This window comes from Epinephelus moara, chromosome 22, assembly GCF_006386435.1.
Source record: "Epinephelus moara isolate mb chromosome 22, YSFRI_EMoa_1.0, whole genome shotgun sequence".
Lineage (NCBI taxonomy): Eukaryota > Metazoa > Chordata > Actinopteri > Perciformes > Serranidae > Epinephelus > Epinephelus moara.
Genome location: NC_065527.1, coordinates 3,579,813 through 3,595,252, shown reverse-complemented (window position 1 = coordinate 3,595,252; position 15,440 = coordinate 3,579,813). Strand labels below are relative to the sequence as shown.

The 15,440-nt window shown below is 41.6% G+C and overlaps 1 protein-coding gene and 1 long non-coding RNA gene across 2 annotated transcripts in view; one reads left to right on the top strand and one right to left on the bottom strand.

Moving 5' to 3' along the window:
- The window catches only part of LOC126384511 (uncharacterized), a 490,327-nt gene that overhangs the window by 367,323 nt on the left and 107,564 nt on the right, over positions 1-15,440 (top strand). The window lies entirely within an intron of this gene.
- marcksl1b (MARCKS-like 1b) lies at positions 5,794-8,518 on the bottom strand. Its single transcript, XM_050035579.1, has 2 exons — positions 8,203-8,518; positions 5,794-7,213 (listed from the first exon to the last, which is right to left on the bottom strand). The coding sequence occupies exons 1-2, from the start codon at positions 8,287-8,289 to the stop codon at positions 6,677-6,679; spliced, it is 624 nt and encodes a 207-aa protein (XP_049891536.1). The 5' UTR covers positions 8,290-8,518; the 3' UTR covers positions 5,794-6,676.

The following is a 15,440-nucleotide window of genomic DNA, read 5'->3' as shown; positions in this document are numbered from 1 at the left end:
GGGATGGATTATCTCGACAAAGGAGAAGTGCTCACTAACACAGATTTAGACAGATTTGTGAACAATATTTGTGAGAAATGGTCTTTTGTGTGTGTAGAAAATGTTTTAGATCTTTGAGTTCAGCTCATGAAAAATGGGAGCAAAAACAAAAGTGTTGCGTTTATATTTTTGTTCAGTGTATATCCAAATTGCAAGAGAATACAAAACACTAACAAAACACCTAAGACAGTGAATACAGGCCAGTAAATTAAGTGTTGTCAGGGGATAATGGGACAAGGTTATGTTGGCTGCAGTGTGTGTGTGTGTGTTTGTGTGTGTAAAATCAGAATCACTTAAATCCATTGATGAATTCAAGGGCATCATAAAGGAAGTGGTGACAGAGACGTGTGCTTGTTTTTCTTGATAGGCCACTATGTTTGAATCGTTGTTGTTTTATTGTGGATTTTTGTATTATATGTTGCATTTGTTGTATTTTAAATGTGTTCTGATTGGCTGCTACCTCGGCCAGGTCTCTGTTGTTAAAGACATTTTCAATCTCAATGGGACTTCCTGGTTAAGTAAAGGTCGAATAATTAAATAAAACAGTTTTCCTTTGGGGATTATTTGCAGTTGAAAACAGGTAATAAATCGCAATCAGTCATTTTGTTCTTTACTGATTTGGATGCTTTGTGAAGTGTTTTCCAGACATGATCTCACCCTTCAGTCTCCTGTTTCCACTGATGATGTGTTCATCACTTTGTATAATTTTGTCTTTCTGTCTGACCGTTGATGTTAATTTAGTCTCAGTTTCTGTCATCTTGGGTATGGTTACAGCTTCCCCTAAATATCCGGTCAACTGTGATCTTATCCGTTTTCGGTCATGTGGGTTTCTCATATCGTCTAAAGTTCTAATACCCTTGGATTCCTAGTCATCATGTTTAAGTGGTCTACCATTCAACGTGAATCTATAGTTGTCCCACATTGGAGTGATGGGGGAGTTACTGACCTTAAAGTTGATCAGGTTCAGAAAAAAGCAGCATGCCACACTATAAAAACTGTTTAGAAATGGCCTGTGGAGCGTGACAAAAAGCTCAAGGTGTAAATTTCCCAGGTCCCAATCTGCTCAAGGATTCTTGGGATGTGCCGGTACCTCAGATGTACCCCTAATCCAAGGTGGGGCCTCCTTGGATCGGACTTGGCTCTGACCTGTCGAGGCATGGACACAGGATCTCTGGGATGTCCTGTGGTGTCTGGCACCAGTGCATTGTGAGGGTTAATGGCACGTGCCACAGATGCTCATTCAGATTGGGATCTGGGGAATTTGGAGGCCAGGTTGGCACTTTGAGGTCTTTGTCACATTCCTTGGGCCATTCCTGAGCGATGTTTGCAGTGTGGCCACTGCCACTGGGGAGTACTGTTGCCATGAGGGGGGGGTACTTGGTCTGCAACAGTGTTTGAGTAGGTGGAACATGGTATCCACATGAATGCCAGAACCACAGGTTTCCCAGCAGAACAATGCATTGGAACACAATAATCAAAGTCATTCACGTCACCTGTCAGTGGTTTGAATGTTTTGGCTCATCAGTGAAGTGTCGTGTGTTTCGGCCATTCAGATGTTGCAAATAATGTCAGACAGGAACACGCATGTTATTGGCAATTTCTGCTCATTTTAAAACACAGCTGCAAACATGATTTGAAGAACGCATGAAATGTATATTTTTCCAAATGTAGTCACTGTCCTGCTTTACAGTGCTGCGTACAATGAGACTGATTATACATATTGGTGCAGGCTTAGTGCTGGAACAGACGGAAACCAGACAATAGGTGAGCAGCATCATGGCGTTCCACATACTGACCACCAGGTGGCAGTGTAAGCTCACATGTGTTTGGCTCTAACTTCCAAATCTCTGCAGACCCTGTCTGTCAGTGCTGAATGAGAAATGAAGCACCCCTGAGCGGATCAGCCACAGAATCTCATGTGTAGTATGCAGCGCAAACAAAACAGCCATATAGTGAATCAACAGAACACTGGAAAGATTAACTCCTTGTGGAGCAGCCATGAATAATTTACAGCTCACTGAACCTGCTGCCAGCGTGCAGCGTAAAGACGAGGAAGATTTACACAGTTTCTGTATGAGCTGTGATGATTCTGCTTGGTATTTAAAGACATGTATACTGAAATAAATCAAGTGTTAAGGCCTGAAGAAATCGTCTGCTTCCAGAGCTGGACAGCTGTATCGATGCAGAGCCACAGCTTTCTTTAAATAATTCATAATTGTTTGAAGGCTGGGTCTAATATAGCTCAGATCTCAACTCATCATATCACCATGTGAACTAGGTCAGTTCACCCAGAGCAGGACTGCTGTGTTCAGGGAGGAATACTGTAGACGTGAGGAGGAGGAGGAGCGAGAGGAAGGGCAGAGGTAATGGTGCTGATCTCAGGGCCGTACGACTAATAGAGGGTCAGGGGTCACTGGAGCTGACATGGTACTGTTGCTGTGTTCATTTACCTTCAAACCAATCAGCTGAAAACACGAACGACCCGTGTGACGTGTCAATGGAGCGCCACGTGAAATAATTTGACACTTAATCTCATGTCAGTTACAATACTAGGCGTTTGCTTTTATTTTTATTGGTGGATCAGTGTCTTTGTTGTTAAATGATTGATGTTTCTTTATGTCGAGGACAGAGGGTGCTGTACTGACTGTGAAGCCCTCCGAGGCAAACGTGTGATTTGTGATTCTGGGATCTGTAAATAAAATCTAGTCGACACGAGTGAGTGACAGTCCAATAATCGCTAATATTACATGAATGAGAAGCACAGAAATTTATTGATGCCAAAGTTTGGCCTGTTCAGATTTTATGGATTGCATTAACAAACCTTATCACTCCCACTGTAATAATGTGCATGTGCTGCAGCCACCTGGGGTCCAATTATTTGCTCATGTCACATTTATCAAAAAATGACGTTTCCTTGTGAAAATGACTGGCGTGTTAAAGCAAAATGTGTCACTGTGATTATTAACAGCCACAGTATCAACAGGTGATAATTACCAGATTATGGTGAATGGTAAAATGCAGCGTTTCAGGCACCACAAGTAGAAAACTGACTTGCTAACGTTAGCCACCATGAGCTCGACAGGCTGGAGCAGCAAAACCCCTGAGTGCGTTCAACTGAGACGTGTTTTATTGGTTATGAATTCAACCTTTAAAGGGGAGCTACGCCCATTTTCAAAATTCATACATTTTCCTCCTTTGGTCTGAAACAGTCCAAAAATATGACTCAGTATGAAGAACTCTCTCCCAAATCCAAAAATTAGAGTGCTAAAACTTGAATTTGTGATGTAATTGGGTAAAAAGTCTGAAGGTCCTGTCTACATCCATAGAGACATTTTTGTATACATATTTTTTCCTCTTCAGTTTTAGAAAATAATTCTGTCCCACACCCTCCATTTTATGTCGCCAAGGACCGGTGCTGTCTCTGTCCTCAGTGGTCTCCAAAGAGCACATTCGTATCTTAGCTTTTTCAACACCGACTTGAGATATCATCACCGCTGATTCCCGTTCAATAAAAGGATGAAGGAGCTCACCCCAAACATGCTCAATTCTATCTTCCATTCCTCATTGACAACAATCTCACCCTGTGAAGTGTCCCACCATCTGCTGGTTTGACCAGTCGCGATCCAAATCCATTGTTTCTGGCAGACTTTAAACCACGGACACTGAGGTGGAGCAAAAACAGCGGGCGTAGGTAACAGACGGCTCCACTCGTCCATGAAGTGGTGTAAAGTCGTCAGTTAGACCAAGCAGTGCTAACAACTTGTTTCTACGCTCATTATACAAATCAAGAATGAGCATGCATGAACTGAAGAGATGATGCCATCGTTTCCCAAATGCACTGTTTTACACGTCAAGGTGTTTTAAAAAATGCTAATTTTAGGTGCCTAAAACTCAGTTTGTGTGCGGACAAGAGGTCCAGATGTAGATGAAACTATCCATCCATTTACATCTGTTTATCCAGGGCCAGGTCGCGGGGGCAGCAGGCTGAGCAGAGCACCCCAGCAACACTTTCCAGCTCCTCCTGGAGGACCCTGAGGTGTTCCCAGGCCAGATGAGAAATATAATCCCTCCAGTGTGTTCTGGGTCTGCCCCGGGGCCTCCTACCAGTGGGACGTGCCTAGAACACCTCTAACAGGAGGCGCCCAGGAGGATCCTGATCAGATGCCCGAACCACCTCAACTGACCCCTTTCAACGCGAAGGAGCAGCGGCTCTACTCCGAGCTCCCTCCGGATGTCCGACCTCCTCCCCCTATCTCTAAGGCTGAGCCCAGCCACCCCACAGAGGAAACTCATTTCTGCCGCTTGTATCTGCGATCTCATTCTATCAGTCACTACCCAGACCTCATGACCATAGGTGAGGGTTGGGACGTAGATGGACCAGTAAATCAAAAGCTTTGCCTTCTGGCTCAGCTCCCTTTTTACCACGACGGTTCGGAACAGCGCCTGCATCACTGCAGATGCTGCACCAAACCGCCGATCCATCTCACGCCCCATTCTACCCTCACTTGTGAACAAGACCCTGAGATACTTGAACTCCCTCACTTGAGGCCGTACCTGTTCCCCAACCTAGAGGGGCAATCCACCTGTTTCCGGCAGAGAACCATGGCCTCAGATTTGGAGGTGCTGAAAATATCTGTTTACAAATATATCTGTATAGACAGGGCTGAGGTGACACTGAGAGCTCCCAGGGGAATGTTGTGAGTATTCTGAGAACACTTCAACAGAAAAAAGCTCATTGGAGTATAAAAACAAACCTTCTGTGGCTCCACAAAATCAGGCTCATTCATTGACTATGGGGCAGTTCCAGACTTTACACCCTATGACATCACAAGTTTGAGACTTCCCTGGTTTCTGGCTTTGTGAGAGAGCAGCTCACGTTCACAAATATTGTTTGAGCTTTCCACGGAAATGAAAATAAAATATTGGAATTCCTCATTTAGGTGGTGTTCCCCTTTGATTTGTACAAAGATGAATGGATCATTTTGTCTTCTAAGAGTGAAAGTCTGGTTTTAAATTGGGTTTTGAGGTCAAATATGGAAGGACACGGTGCAGCTGCACTGATTTAAGTTTCTGTTTTCTTTCTTTCATTAGTCTTACAGACACCAAAGAAATGCAAACTGTCAGAGTCAATGAAGTATCAGCCTGAAGGGGATGAATGTAAATTGTGTATCCCTGATCCTGTGACTAGATTACTGCCAGTGTGTGTTTGAAGATAGACATTTCTGTAGTAACTTTTAATGTGACAAGCAGGCTTCAGATCCTCTAATGAAAGTTTACCACTTATTACAGTGGAGAAAATAAGTACAATTGTAGGGTACTTGTACTTTACTTGAGTATTTCCACTTTATGCCACTCAATACTTGTACTCCATTACATCTCAGTGGCAAATACTGTACTTTCTACTGCACCACATTTATTAACTTTTGTTCCAGATTAATAGAAAATATACTCGTAAATTCTGACGTAAATTAAACTACCTAGATTAGCTCCATCTTTAACAGCTGCACCATTTAAGTGATAAACACATGAATGCATCATCATAGTCCAATAGTATGTTTATTTTTTATTACTTTTTCTTTTGGTACTTTAAGTACATTTTGATGTTTACACTACTGTACATCTACTTAAGTAAGACTTTATATGCAGGACTTTATCTTGCAGTATTTCTACACTGTGGCATTAAGTCAAAGATCTGAGTGCCTCGACCTCTGCAAATGTAATGCAAGATGTAATAACCATAAGGACACACGAACAGGCAGGTAACCAACATTTATTTACCATTATCAACTTTACAATAAAACCAATAACATCTGTCAACATTAGCAAAATAAAGAACAGAAATCAATCCAATGTATTTACAGAGACAAAGCAGATTCAGGCTCACATACGACAGATAAACAACTCTGCTTCATATCAAACCGCAACAGTGAACATAGCAAGCTTAAGTGTTCTTTTTTCATAGTAAGGTAAAAATCAAAGTCGTCTATTTTTTTTTTCTTTAAACAAACAAGTAATAGCTTCTCTGAATCTTTAAGATGGTTTTCTATAATACACCACAAAATACTTCAAATTTGGGTTAAAATATAGGAATGTAAAAAGTTGGCGAGTCTCTGAATTTTCTGATTTCTTTTTTTTTTTTCTTTTCTTTTTTTGTTGTTGCTCTATTCAACAGTCATTTCAAGTGGTGGTGGTGTCCTAGTATCTCATCTAGTTTCGTTCCTTCAGCGAGGAGGCATCTCGATCTGCAGATTTTTAAGGGAAAAGATGCGTTGACTCCGTCCTTCTCCACCCATCCTTCATCTATACTTCATGGTGTCATTAGCTCGCGTTCTAGCCATTAAAATCCAGTTTCCACATAGCGACCGACCCACAGCCTCAATCTCAGTCCAGGTCCAGATGTCGAGCAGTAACCAGGGAGGTGATCTAGTGAATCTAGTCTGTCGTCTTGTTATCATGACGAAAAGTGGCACGTCGAAGGAGTCTCTCACATACATGTGTATATATTTACATATACATATATCCATATACATATGTATACATATACACATATATATATAAATATATATATATACTCTTAAATTTTCTCTCTCTCTCTTGAAAAACAGTTCACCCAGTTCATTGTGAGCTAAAGGTACAATCACTCTTTCTTTTCAGAGGGAGCGGGGGTCGAGCTGCTCTCCTCTGTTGGTTTCGTGGCCTCGGGGGCCGGGGCAGCTGCCTCCTTGGCCTCCTCCTTGGGGGCCTCCTCTTTAGCCGGCCCCTCCTCTGCCTTTGGGGACTCGGCCGCAGCGGCAGCCTCCTCCTTCACCTCCTCCTTCTTCTCCTCTGCAGGAGCAGCGGCTCCGTTCTCGGCAGGCTTCTCCTCAGCGGGGGTGGCGGCAGCGGCGGCCCCTTCCTCCTTGACAGCCTCGCTCTTCTTGCTCTTCTTCAGGTTCAGTTTGAAGTTGAAGGACTTCTTCAGGGAGAACTTCTTCTTCTTCTTCTTGGGGGTCTCCTTAGTTGCAGCCTCGCCTTCAGGTTTGGCAGCCTCTCCATCTGCAGCAGGCGCCGGCTCGATGGCGTCTCCTGCGCCGGCTTCAGGCTCCTTGGCTGCCTCGGCTGAGCCGTTGGTGGCGGCAGCATCACCATCAGGCTTTGTGGAGACATCACCGTTGGTTTTCACATGTCCATTCTCCTGAAATGAGGTTGACACAAATTAATCATCATGAGTCTCTAAAGCTGACACATCAGGATGAAATTAAAACAGAAACTGAATGCACATGCATGAAAAACAAAGGGGGCGATTTTACACGTTCATGTCTCGTTTCTTTTCAGAGCATCGTCGTGCTCATCAATTATCCACCGTGTCGCCTGGCTCAGAGGCGACGCCTTGCAGTAATCTAATCAGGCGATAGGCGGCGGTAGCGCCTCACAGACCGGCTGAGGTACCAGACAGACATCGGCTCAACAAAGACGAGACTGGAGCTCATCGATGGAAGGATGGAAACACTCCCAGTTGATTATTACAGTTATTTAAACCCAAATAACCACCTTGAAATGCAAATTGCTCAATTAAAACAATTAAATACAAATATAAAATCTATTTTTTTCATCTCTTGACAGGTGTAATTAACGTGTAATACTAATTTTCATTCATCATGATCCAATAATGCGCTAAAGTATGACATGTATCATTAATGTGACTCATCTCACATGTTTAGATTTTTGGAAAGTCCCAGTTTGTCAACTAGGTGTCCAGACGACAGGCTCGTGCTTTAAACAGGGAGGAGTGCCTACGTGCGCTCGCGCTGCCCCCCCACCCCCCCTCTCCCCCTTTAATGCCTGGCACTATCAAACACACTGTGCGGATTTTGTGTCAGACCTCAGTCCCAAATAAACACACACTACACATGCTTCAGCTCAGCCTGTCAGCACACACACACACACAACATGCTGGCTCCTTTATAATGGTTTTTGGGGGGTGCTCTGAGACCACCTCACGGCGGGAGACAGCGATGCTGAGCCCCACCTGGCTTGCCCCAAAATGTCCTCACATCCAACTGGCATCGACTCAGCGTCGAGTAAATTTGGTAAACAAGTGTTTTCGTGTGAGAAATTAAACTTTTACGGTGTGTCGCCGCCCCCCTCCATCACTAACACACACCGACAGAGTGAGCTAATTACCTGTCCGTTGGTTTTGACAGCAGCACCGTCGGCGGCGGCAGCGTTCGCCTCCGCGGCCACATCTCCTTTGGATGACTGGGATCCCATTGTCTTCGGTGAGTTTGTTTCGTCTTCTAAAGCAAATTAAAAAGAAAAACTAAAAAAGAGTGGTGTCAAGTTAATCCAACCCCAGGGCGAGTGACGTATCCAGCGGTGAAACGACAAAAACAGAGTGTTTTGTTTCTTATTTCTCGGTTAACGTCCCCTCGGCGGCTCCTGTGCTCGGACTTGTCACCCCGGTAGACAGAGACCCTCTAAACTCAACACTGGTTGAACGCAACGGTTGAACATACAGCAGGTTCAAGGCGCCACCCGTGGGCGGGACCTGCTGGGCTCTGACCAATCAGCTGGCAGTCTGAGGGCAAGTCTAGCCAGCGCTGGCCAATCACCTCTGACTCTCTAATTGTCCCCGCCCCTCAGAGGACCCCCAGCATTGAAATCAATTGAGTGGAGCTGAACTGTGTTTTAAGGCTTGAAAGTGAAAAACAACACTGACATGACATCAAGATAAAACATTAATATTATCCCCATTAAATTACCTGTTCTTATTTTATCAGTGTGTGTGTGTGACCATTTAATTCTGCTCATATGATGGCTGAATCTGTGCTCCTGAGGACTAATTAATATTGACACTTTTAAGACAAACTTTAAAACCTACATGTTTTTATGTGGTTTGATTATTTTTATTTATTTTATTTTATTTTTTATTTTAGTTATCATTTTTAAAGTATTTTATATAAAAAAATTTTTTTAACAATTTTATCCTGTTTTACATTTGTGTACATTTTATATTGCTATATATTTGTGTACCATTCTCTTTTTATTTTCTACAGCACCTGCGGTTGCTTTCAAATGTGCCATATAAATAAACTTGCATAAATAATTCAATAATGTAAATAAATAATATACAAAAATAAATAAATAAATAAATAAATACATTTAATAAAAAAATATGAATAAATTTGAAATGTTTTCAATTGATGTTGTTTGGTTGTGGTGTTTTTAATATTTTTTCAGTATTTTATAAAAAAAATTTTAACGTATGTAATTGTTTTTACCGGTTTTATCCTGTTTTACATTAGTGTACATTTCATATCGCTTTATATTTGTGTGTCCAGCACTTTGGTCAACTGTGGTTGCTTCCAAATGTGCTGTATAAATAAACCTCGATAAATAATTCAATAATATAGATAAATAATATATAAATAAATTTAATAAACAATATAAATAAATTTGAAATGTGTTCAATGGATGTTGCTTGGTTGTAGTGGTTTCAGTATATTTTTAGTATTTTATAATCTTTTTTCAACGTATGTAATTGTTTTTACCAGTTTTATCCTGTTTTACATTTGTGTACATTTTATATCACTATATATTTGTGTGTCATACTCTTTTTATTTTGTACAGCACTTTGGTTAACTGCGTTAAATGTTTTTAAATGTGCTATATAAATAAACTTGAATAAATAATTCAATAATAATATCTAAATAAATGAATGTAATACATTATATAAATAATCCAATTATATATTTAATTAATATAAATAAATTCAATAATATAAATTTGAAAAGCAGTTGCATTTGAGGGTATGTAGGCGTGTGTGCAAGTGCTTAAACAAAATGTCCTTGGTTGCCCCACTACAATGAGTACTAGTACAAGCTAGTTTGACTTGAGTTTGATTTAATTGATTTAAAACATTAAAAAACAGAATATATTGTAGAAAAAAACCTACAAAACAGAGACAAACAATAAATTATGAACATACTTACAATAAGAAACATAAATTAATGTCCGATAAGGAGAAGGAAGAAGCAACATGCTTGTATATACTGATCCATCACTAATCAAACTATGACATAAATACACTCTCCTCACCATCGATCAACCTCACCTTTACACCACTGCACTTCTTAATACCAAAGACCAAGCTCAAACAAACAGCAAGCCTTTTTCTTTTCTGTTTTTCTCGGCTTTGGCTTGACATAAATGATAAACCAACCATCAGCAATGATGCAGCTGGACTTTCTTTTCATCGACCAGTGCATAAATCAAGTGATGGTTTCAGTTTTGGTGTCCCTAACTGTCTGAGCTCATGGCATTAGGTCAGCACTCTACTGCAGTTTCACTTTGGAATATTTATTATGCAAGCAGGGAAGTTTCTGTGTGTCTCTTTTGGTTTCATTATCACCAAAGATGCTCACACATATCTTAAATTACAATCTGATGCAGCACAGTCAGAGTTTCAGTAAAATCTAATTGTTGCCAGAAGCATATTTTTGACTCAGGGTCCTGTTGTAACAAGAGGAAGTGTCGGTAGTGACTTAAGCACTTTGTGTGTCCTTTTCATACAGCAAATGCAGGAAAATCCAAAATGTTTATTTTATATGCTCTACCAGTTGATGCAGTTCACCAGAAACAGAGCACCTACATGCAATCTCAACATGTGACCAATGTTCATTAGCCTTAGCTGGCTGGTTAGCACGGCAGTTATTTGAAATAACTGAATTATGATGGTCATGAGATCGTCATGAGACAAATATATGACAGATGACATGACGCAGGACACAGACTGAGACAAAACGTCAGCCTACAGGTGAAAAGTTCAGGAAGATATGGAGAATCTGGACTTGAAATGTTACTACAGAATATCTTGCATCTACTTTCCCTTCCCGTCAGCGCACCCTGCTCCTCTCTGTCCATCAGCTTCTGCCAGGAGCAGCTGAACAGTAAAATGGACCCACTTTTGTCATACAATGGTGAATAAGAGTTTAATCTATTGTCCGATGTTGTGCTCTCATTGTGGATGTGGGGACATGGTAACTGGGGAACAGGAGCGGCGTCGGCATGAACAGCATGTCACGCTGTCTCCTCATGGCTCCATGACTAAATTTGTTGTTCACTTCCGCTTGTCAACAACATACCAGAGGCAAAAACATGTCAATGTGATGATCATGCACATTCCACCTGATCATTTTCTCCCACACACATTCCTCCAACAGCTGTTAACGCCACAAATCTCAGTTATGGGAGGAAAAGACTTCAGTGTTCAGTGTCACAAACGCTCTCTGCTGCGACCAATCAGCCTAATTGATTTTGCAAGACTCGGGAACATTGGAATGCGTGTCAGCAGCTCGTCTTGATGTTGCATCCACCAGCTCCGCACGTCACATGTAAGTTAAAGCACTCTGTGGCCACATTACATAATTATTTTAAAAAATGTGTTCATAATGCAGTTAAGAGAGTTATATGAGTATTTCACAGTCCATGCAAACATTTTATATAATGTGTTAAACAACGTGTTGTTAATACCACATTATATAAAATGATAAATGCCACATTCATGTGACTGCATTAACTGCATTATGTTATCATTTGAAGTATTTCACTGTTACATACATAGTCTAGTTACGTCAATACAGAGATGAAGTCCCTCCCTTCTGGCGGACCACCAGAGGACCTCATTTCAGAAAAAAAAGTCAATTTAAAAGATGATTTTGTAAGTAAAGAAAGTCACAGTTTGACATTTTCATGATGCTCCACCTGACACTTGTCGCTGCAGATTGGTGTTAAGCACCACAAATCAAAGCCGAGCTGGTCTCAACATTTTAAGTGCTCCAGTGATGTGGTGAAGGCTTAGTAAGCTAAATAGCTATGCTAGCTTTATGTGTAATGTGGTGCATGGGGCTGTGACATGATGTTAAAATGGGGCTCAGACACTGATGAAAAGCGAAAATATTTTTTAACCAGATACAAACTTATCATGACATTCAGTCGATTTGCTTTGTGGTGAGTAGCAGCCGAAGACAACATCGCCATGTTAACAAACACTTGAGTAAAACTTTAACAGCAACTCAACAATAATGCAGCTAGCAGTTCACGGCATTGTGTTGTAGCTTGTGTGAAAACAGCACAAGACTGTGAAAATCCCTATATAGAATTACCACACAAGTGGGTCAGTTGTGCCAGCAGCCCTTAACATTTTTTTCTACATGCTAATATTATTAGCACAAGCCTATGGTATTTTACATAGTATAAATTAGCCCAGCTAGCGGACTTTCCCTTTACTCATATGAAGCCTAGGACAACAGCAACATTTAACAAAGGTAACGCTGAATTTCAACTCACAAGGTTCACTGACAAAACAACTGTCTGTACTAAACTGCTTTCCAAACAAATACAACATGCTAACGTTATTAGCGCCCACCTATAGCATTTTACATTGTATAAATTAGCCTAGCAACTAGCGATCTTTCCCTTGTCTCATATGAAGCCAGAGACAACAGCAACATTTAACAAAGGTAACGGCACATAATTCAGCTCCATTACAACTCACAAGGTTCACTGACAAAACAACTGTCTTATACTAAACATATTTTCCAAACAAATACAACATGCTAACGTTATTAGCACAAGCCTATGGCATTTTACATAGTAAAAATTAGCCTAGCAGCTAGCAGAGATTTCCTCTGCTCATATGAAGCCAGGATAAATCACACACAAGACTTAAAATGCTATTTTAGTGGAGGCTTTATTGTCTTCACAGTTTATTGTTTCTTATCTGTGAAATACAAGTAAATCAAAGCTTTGTTTCCACTGAGGGAAATGGTTTCAGCTTACAGAAACAGACAGGAGGTCTGCGTCACTGTGATGTGTAGGTACATTTGCAGGAGGTGCACGTCAGGCGACGGCATAGGGTACGACATAGGCTCTACACCCACGCAGAGCCTGCAATGCAGGAACAGCGTAGATTCGATGCAGAGGTATAAATCCAGCATAAGGAGCCTAAAGCCAAATCTACAATGAATAAATAAAAATGTCACGACTTTATGTTTGCAGGAGTGTCCTCACACTTTTGGTCACATTTCATGAATTATGCTGAAGATACATATTTCTTATGTAGAGGCTGAAGAAAAGTGGAGTATAGAATCCTTCCTTTATTATTCACAGAAGTCTGATTCTCACCCTCTCTTGGAGTTTAAATAATTAGCAGCACATCACTGACATAAAGTTTTATTGTTGTATTTGCAGGTCTGGATTTCTGCATGCATCCAAATGTGATAAAACATAAATCAAACTTTTTCTACTTTCCTTCTTGTGCTACTCTGATGTTTGCCCTCGCGCTGGCTTCATAGCAGTCACACTGAGAGGACCAGCTTTTCTCACACACATATCACGCTGTATCTATCTAGCTGGCCTTGTAAATGTCATAATAATGTGTCCACTGTGTACTGAGGAATGCCTGGCACGCAGGCCCTCCCGTCTCCTCAAGCCATCTTCTCCTGTGAATGGGCTTCTTCAGCCTGCCTGAGGTAACTCAGCCCTCGGTGGGGGAAGAGGCAGCGACCATCATGGGTAACTTTTGCAGATGGATCTACATCAAGTGCTCCTTTCTTCTTCTTCCATGAAAACCCAGTGCCTGTGTGATGGTAATGACTGCGGTGCTGAGGGCAGTGACGAGGCGCAGCCTCATCGTCTCCTCATCGCCGCACTTGACACTTTGCTCTGTGTAATGTGTGTCCGTGTGTGTTTGCACATGTGCGTCTGTGTGTTATGTGCATATAAGGGAAGCATTGTCATGGGACCAGTGAGCGTCAGGGGGTGAAAGGCACAGAGAAGCAATCCTTCACACACAGACACACAATATGCACCGGCACACACACATACAAAGCACGGAGGGCATCAGCTGTGACAGAGTTCATATAGATGGGCCGAGGGTTGGAATGCAGAGAGGAGGACGAGGGGGGGTTTGATCTTTGTAACAGAGCCGAGGCCTGAGATGGAAAGAAAGGGAGAAAGATGACAGCCAGAGGTGTAGATGCAGTCACTTCATTGTTTGGATGGCGTGCTGATAGCTGAGTGATAGCATCAGTGTTGCCAGGGGATGTGATAAGAGGTCATCAAACAACCATTAAACCCACCCCACCATATACAAGTCTCCAAGAGGGGATGGATTCTGGAAGTGGGATGAGAAGAGCAAGATGAAGAAAAAAATGGGACGAAACCAGGAGGATCCAGGAAGAAAACTGTGGATGGAAGGGCCGGGTTTCTACTTAAGGTCTAGCTACTAATAAAGATTTGATTAGGCCTAAAAAAATCAGGCCTGATCCTACATAAACCAGCTCAGTATCTGTCAAGCCTGACCCAAACCCAAATCATGGAAGCAGTTTTCGTCCCAGGCCCGATTAAAAAAAAAAGTAAAGGCTAAAAACAACTAAATTCTTTATACAAAATATATTAGCTTTGTCAGCTGGTTCAGTTAGTTAGGTGACAGTTATACCAGGCAGTTCCTGTAAATATTTAGAAACAACTACGTGTAAAAGTGAACTTATTAAACTACGCTGAGTGTGAATTTACAAGCAGCTGGTGCAACTGGCTCTTGATCAAAACTATGATCATAATTCTTATCACACTCACGTACCTGTGTGGACTGTGATCAAGCTTTATGGTCTATTCACATTGCCAGCATCTAATATACACCACTGTCACCTTAATAAATTATAACCTGAATAAATGCTGACATAATTATCCATCATATTAGAGCTAGATGACATCAGTAATTAATCAAGGAGGTAATATTGTGCTAACATGTCAGTCTGTCCCTGGCTACAAGGCTAATGGAAGAACATTAAGATAAAAAAGGAAGAATCAAGGATAAGGGTGTTTTTTGACATTGTTGCATGAATGGACACATTTTCAGTGGCCTGTTGTTCTGGTGGGTAAACAATCAGTGACATTCAACCTTCCTCTGAGGAAGTCACCTAACAGTCCGGTGGCTGTGTGTCACTGAGTCAGGGCGTGCTGCTGTGAGTAAGGTGCTTTCCAATCAGTCAGTGGTATCATGGTAAATAAGAAGGTGGGGAAACTGAAAGTATGATGTCATATTCATAAAGGCAAACACCCACCAATATGAAACCTTCAGTTGAGTGTGTATGGTTTGCAAAGGCTTCATATGAACTCCATTAAAGCTTAATGGAAAGTTAAGCCCCTGTTTCCACTGAGCAGTCCGGTTCAGTTCAGTTCAGTTCAGTTCAGTTCAGTTCAGTTCAGTTCAGTTCAGTTCAGTTCAGTGCGCTTTGTGTCTGTCTCCACAGTGAAAAGTTGTGGATGGTCCCAACAGAAGCGTTCCTTAGCGTCCCCATGTTTGGTCCCCCCTCTGTTGGGGTACCTAGCACACAGATCTGGTACTAAAAGGTGGAGCT

Bases quoted from the DNA above. Each gene is read 5' to 3' on its own strand.
- marcksl1b (XM_050035579.1), bottom strand. From the start codon at position 8,289: ATGGGATCCCAGTCATCCAAAGGAGATGTGGCCGCGGAGGCGAACGCT. The intron at 7,214-8,202 runs GTAATTAGCTCA...ACCTCATTTCAG, and splicing joins CTGTCAAAACCAACGGACAG to GAGAATGGACATGTGAAAAC.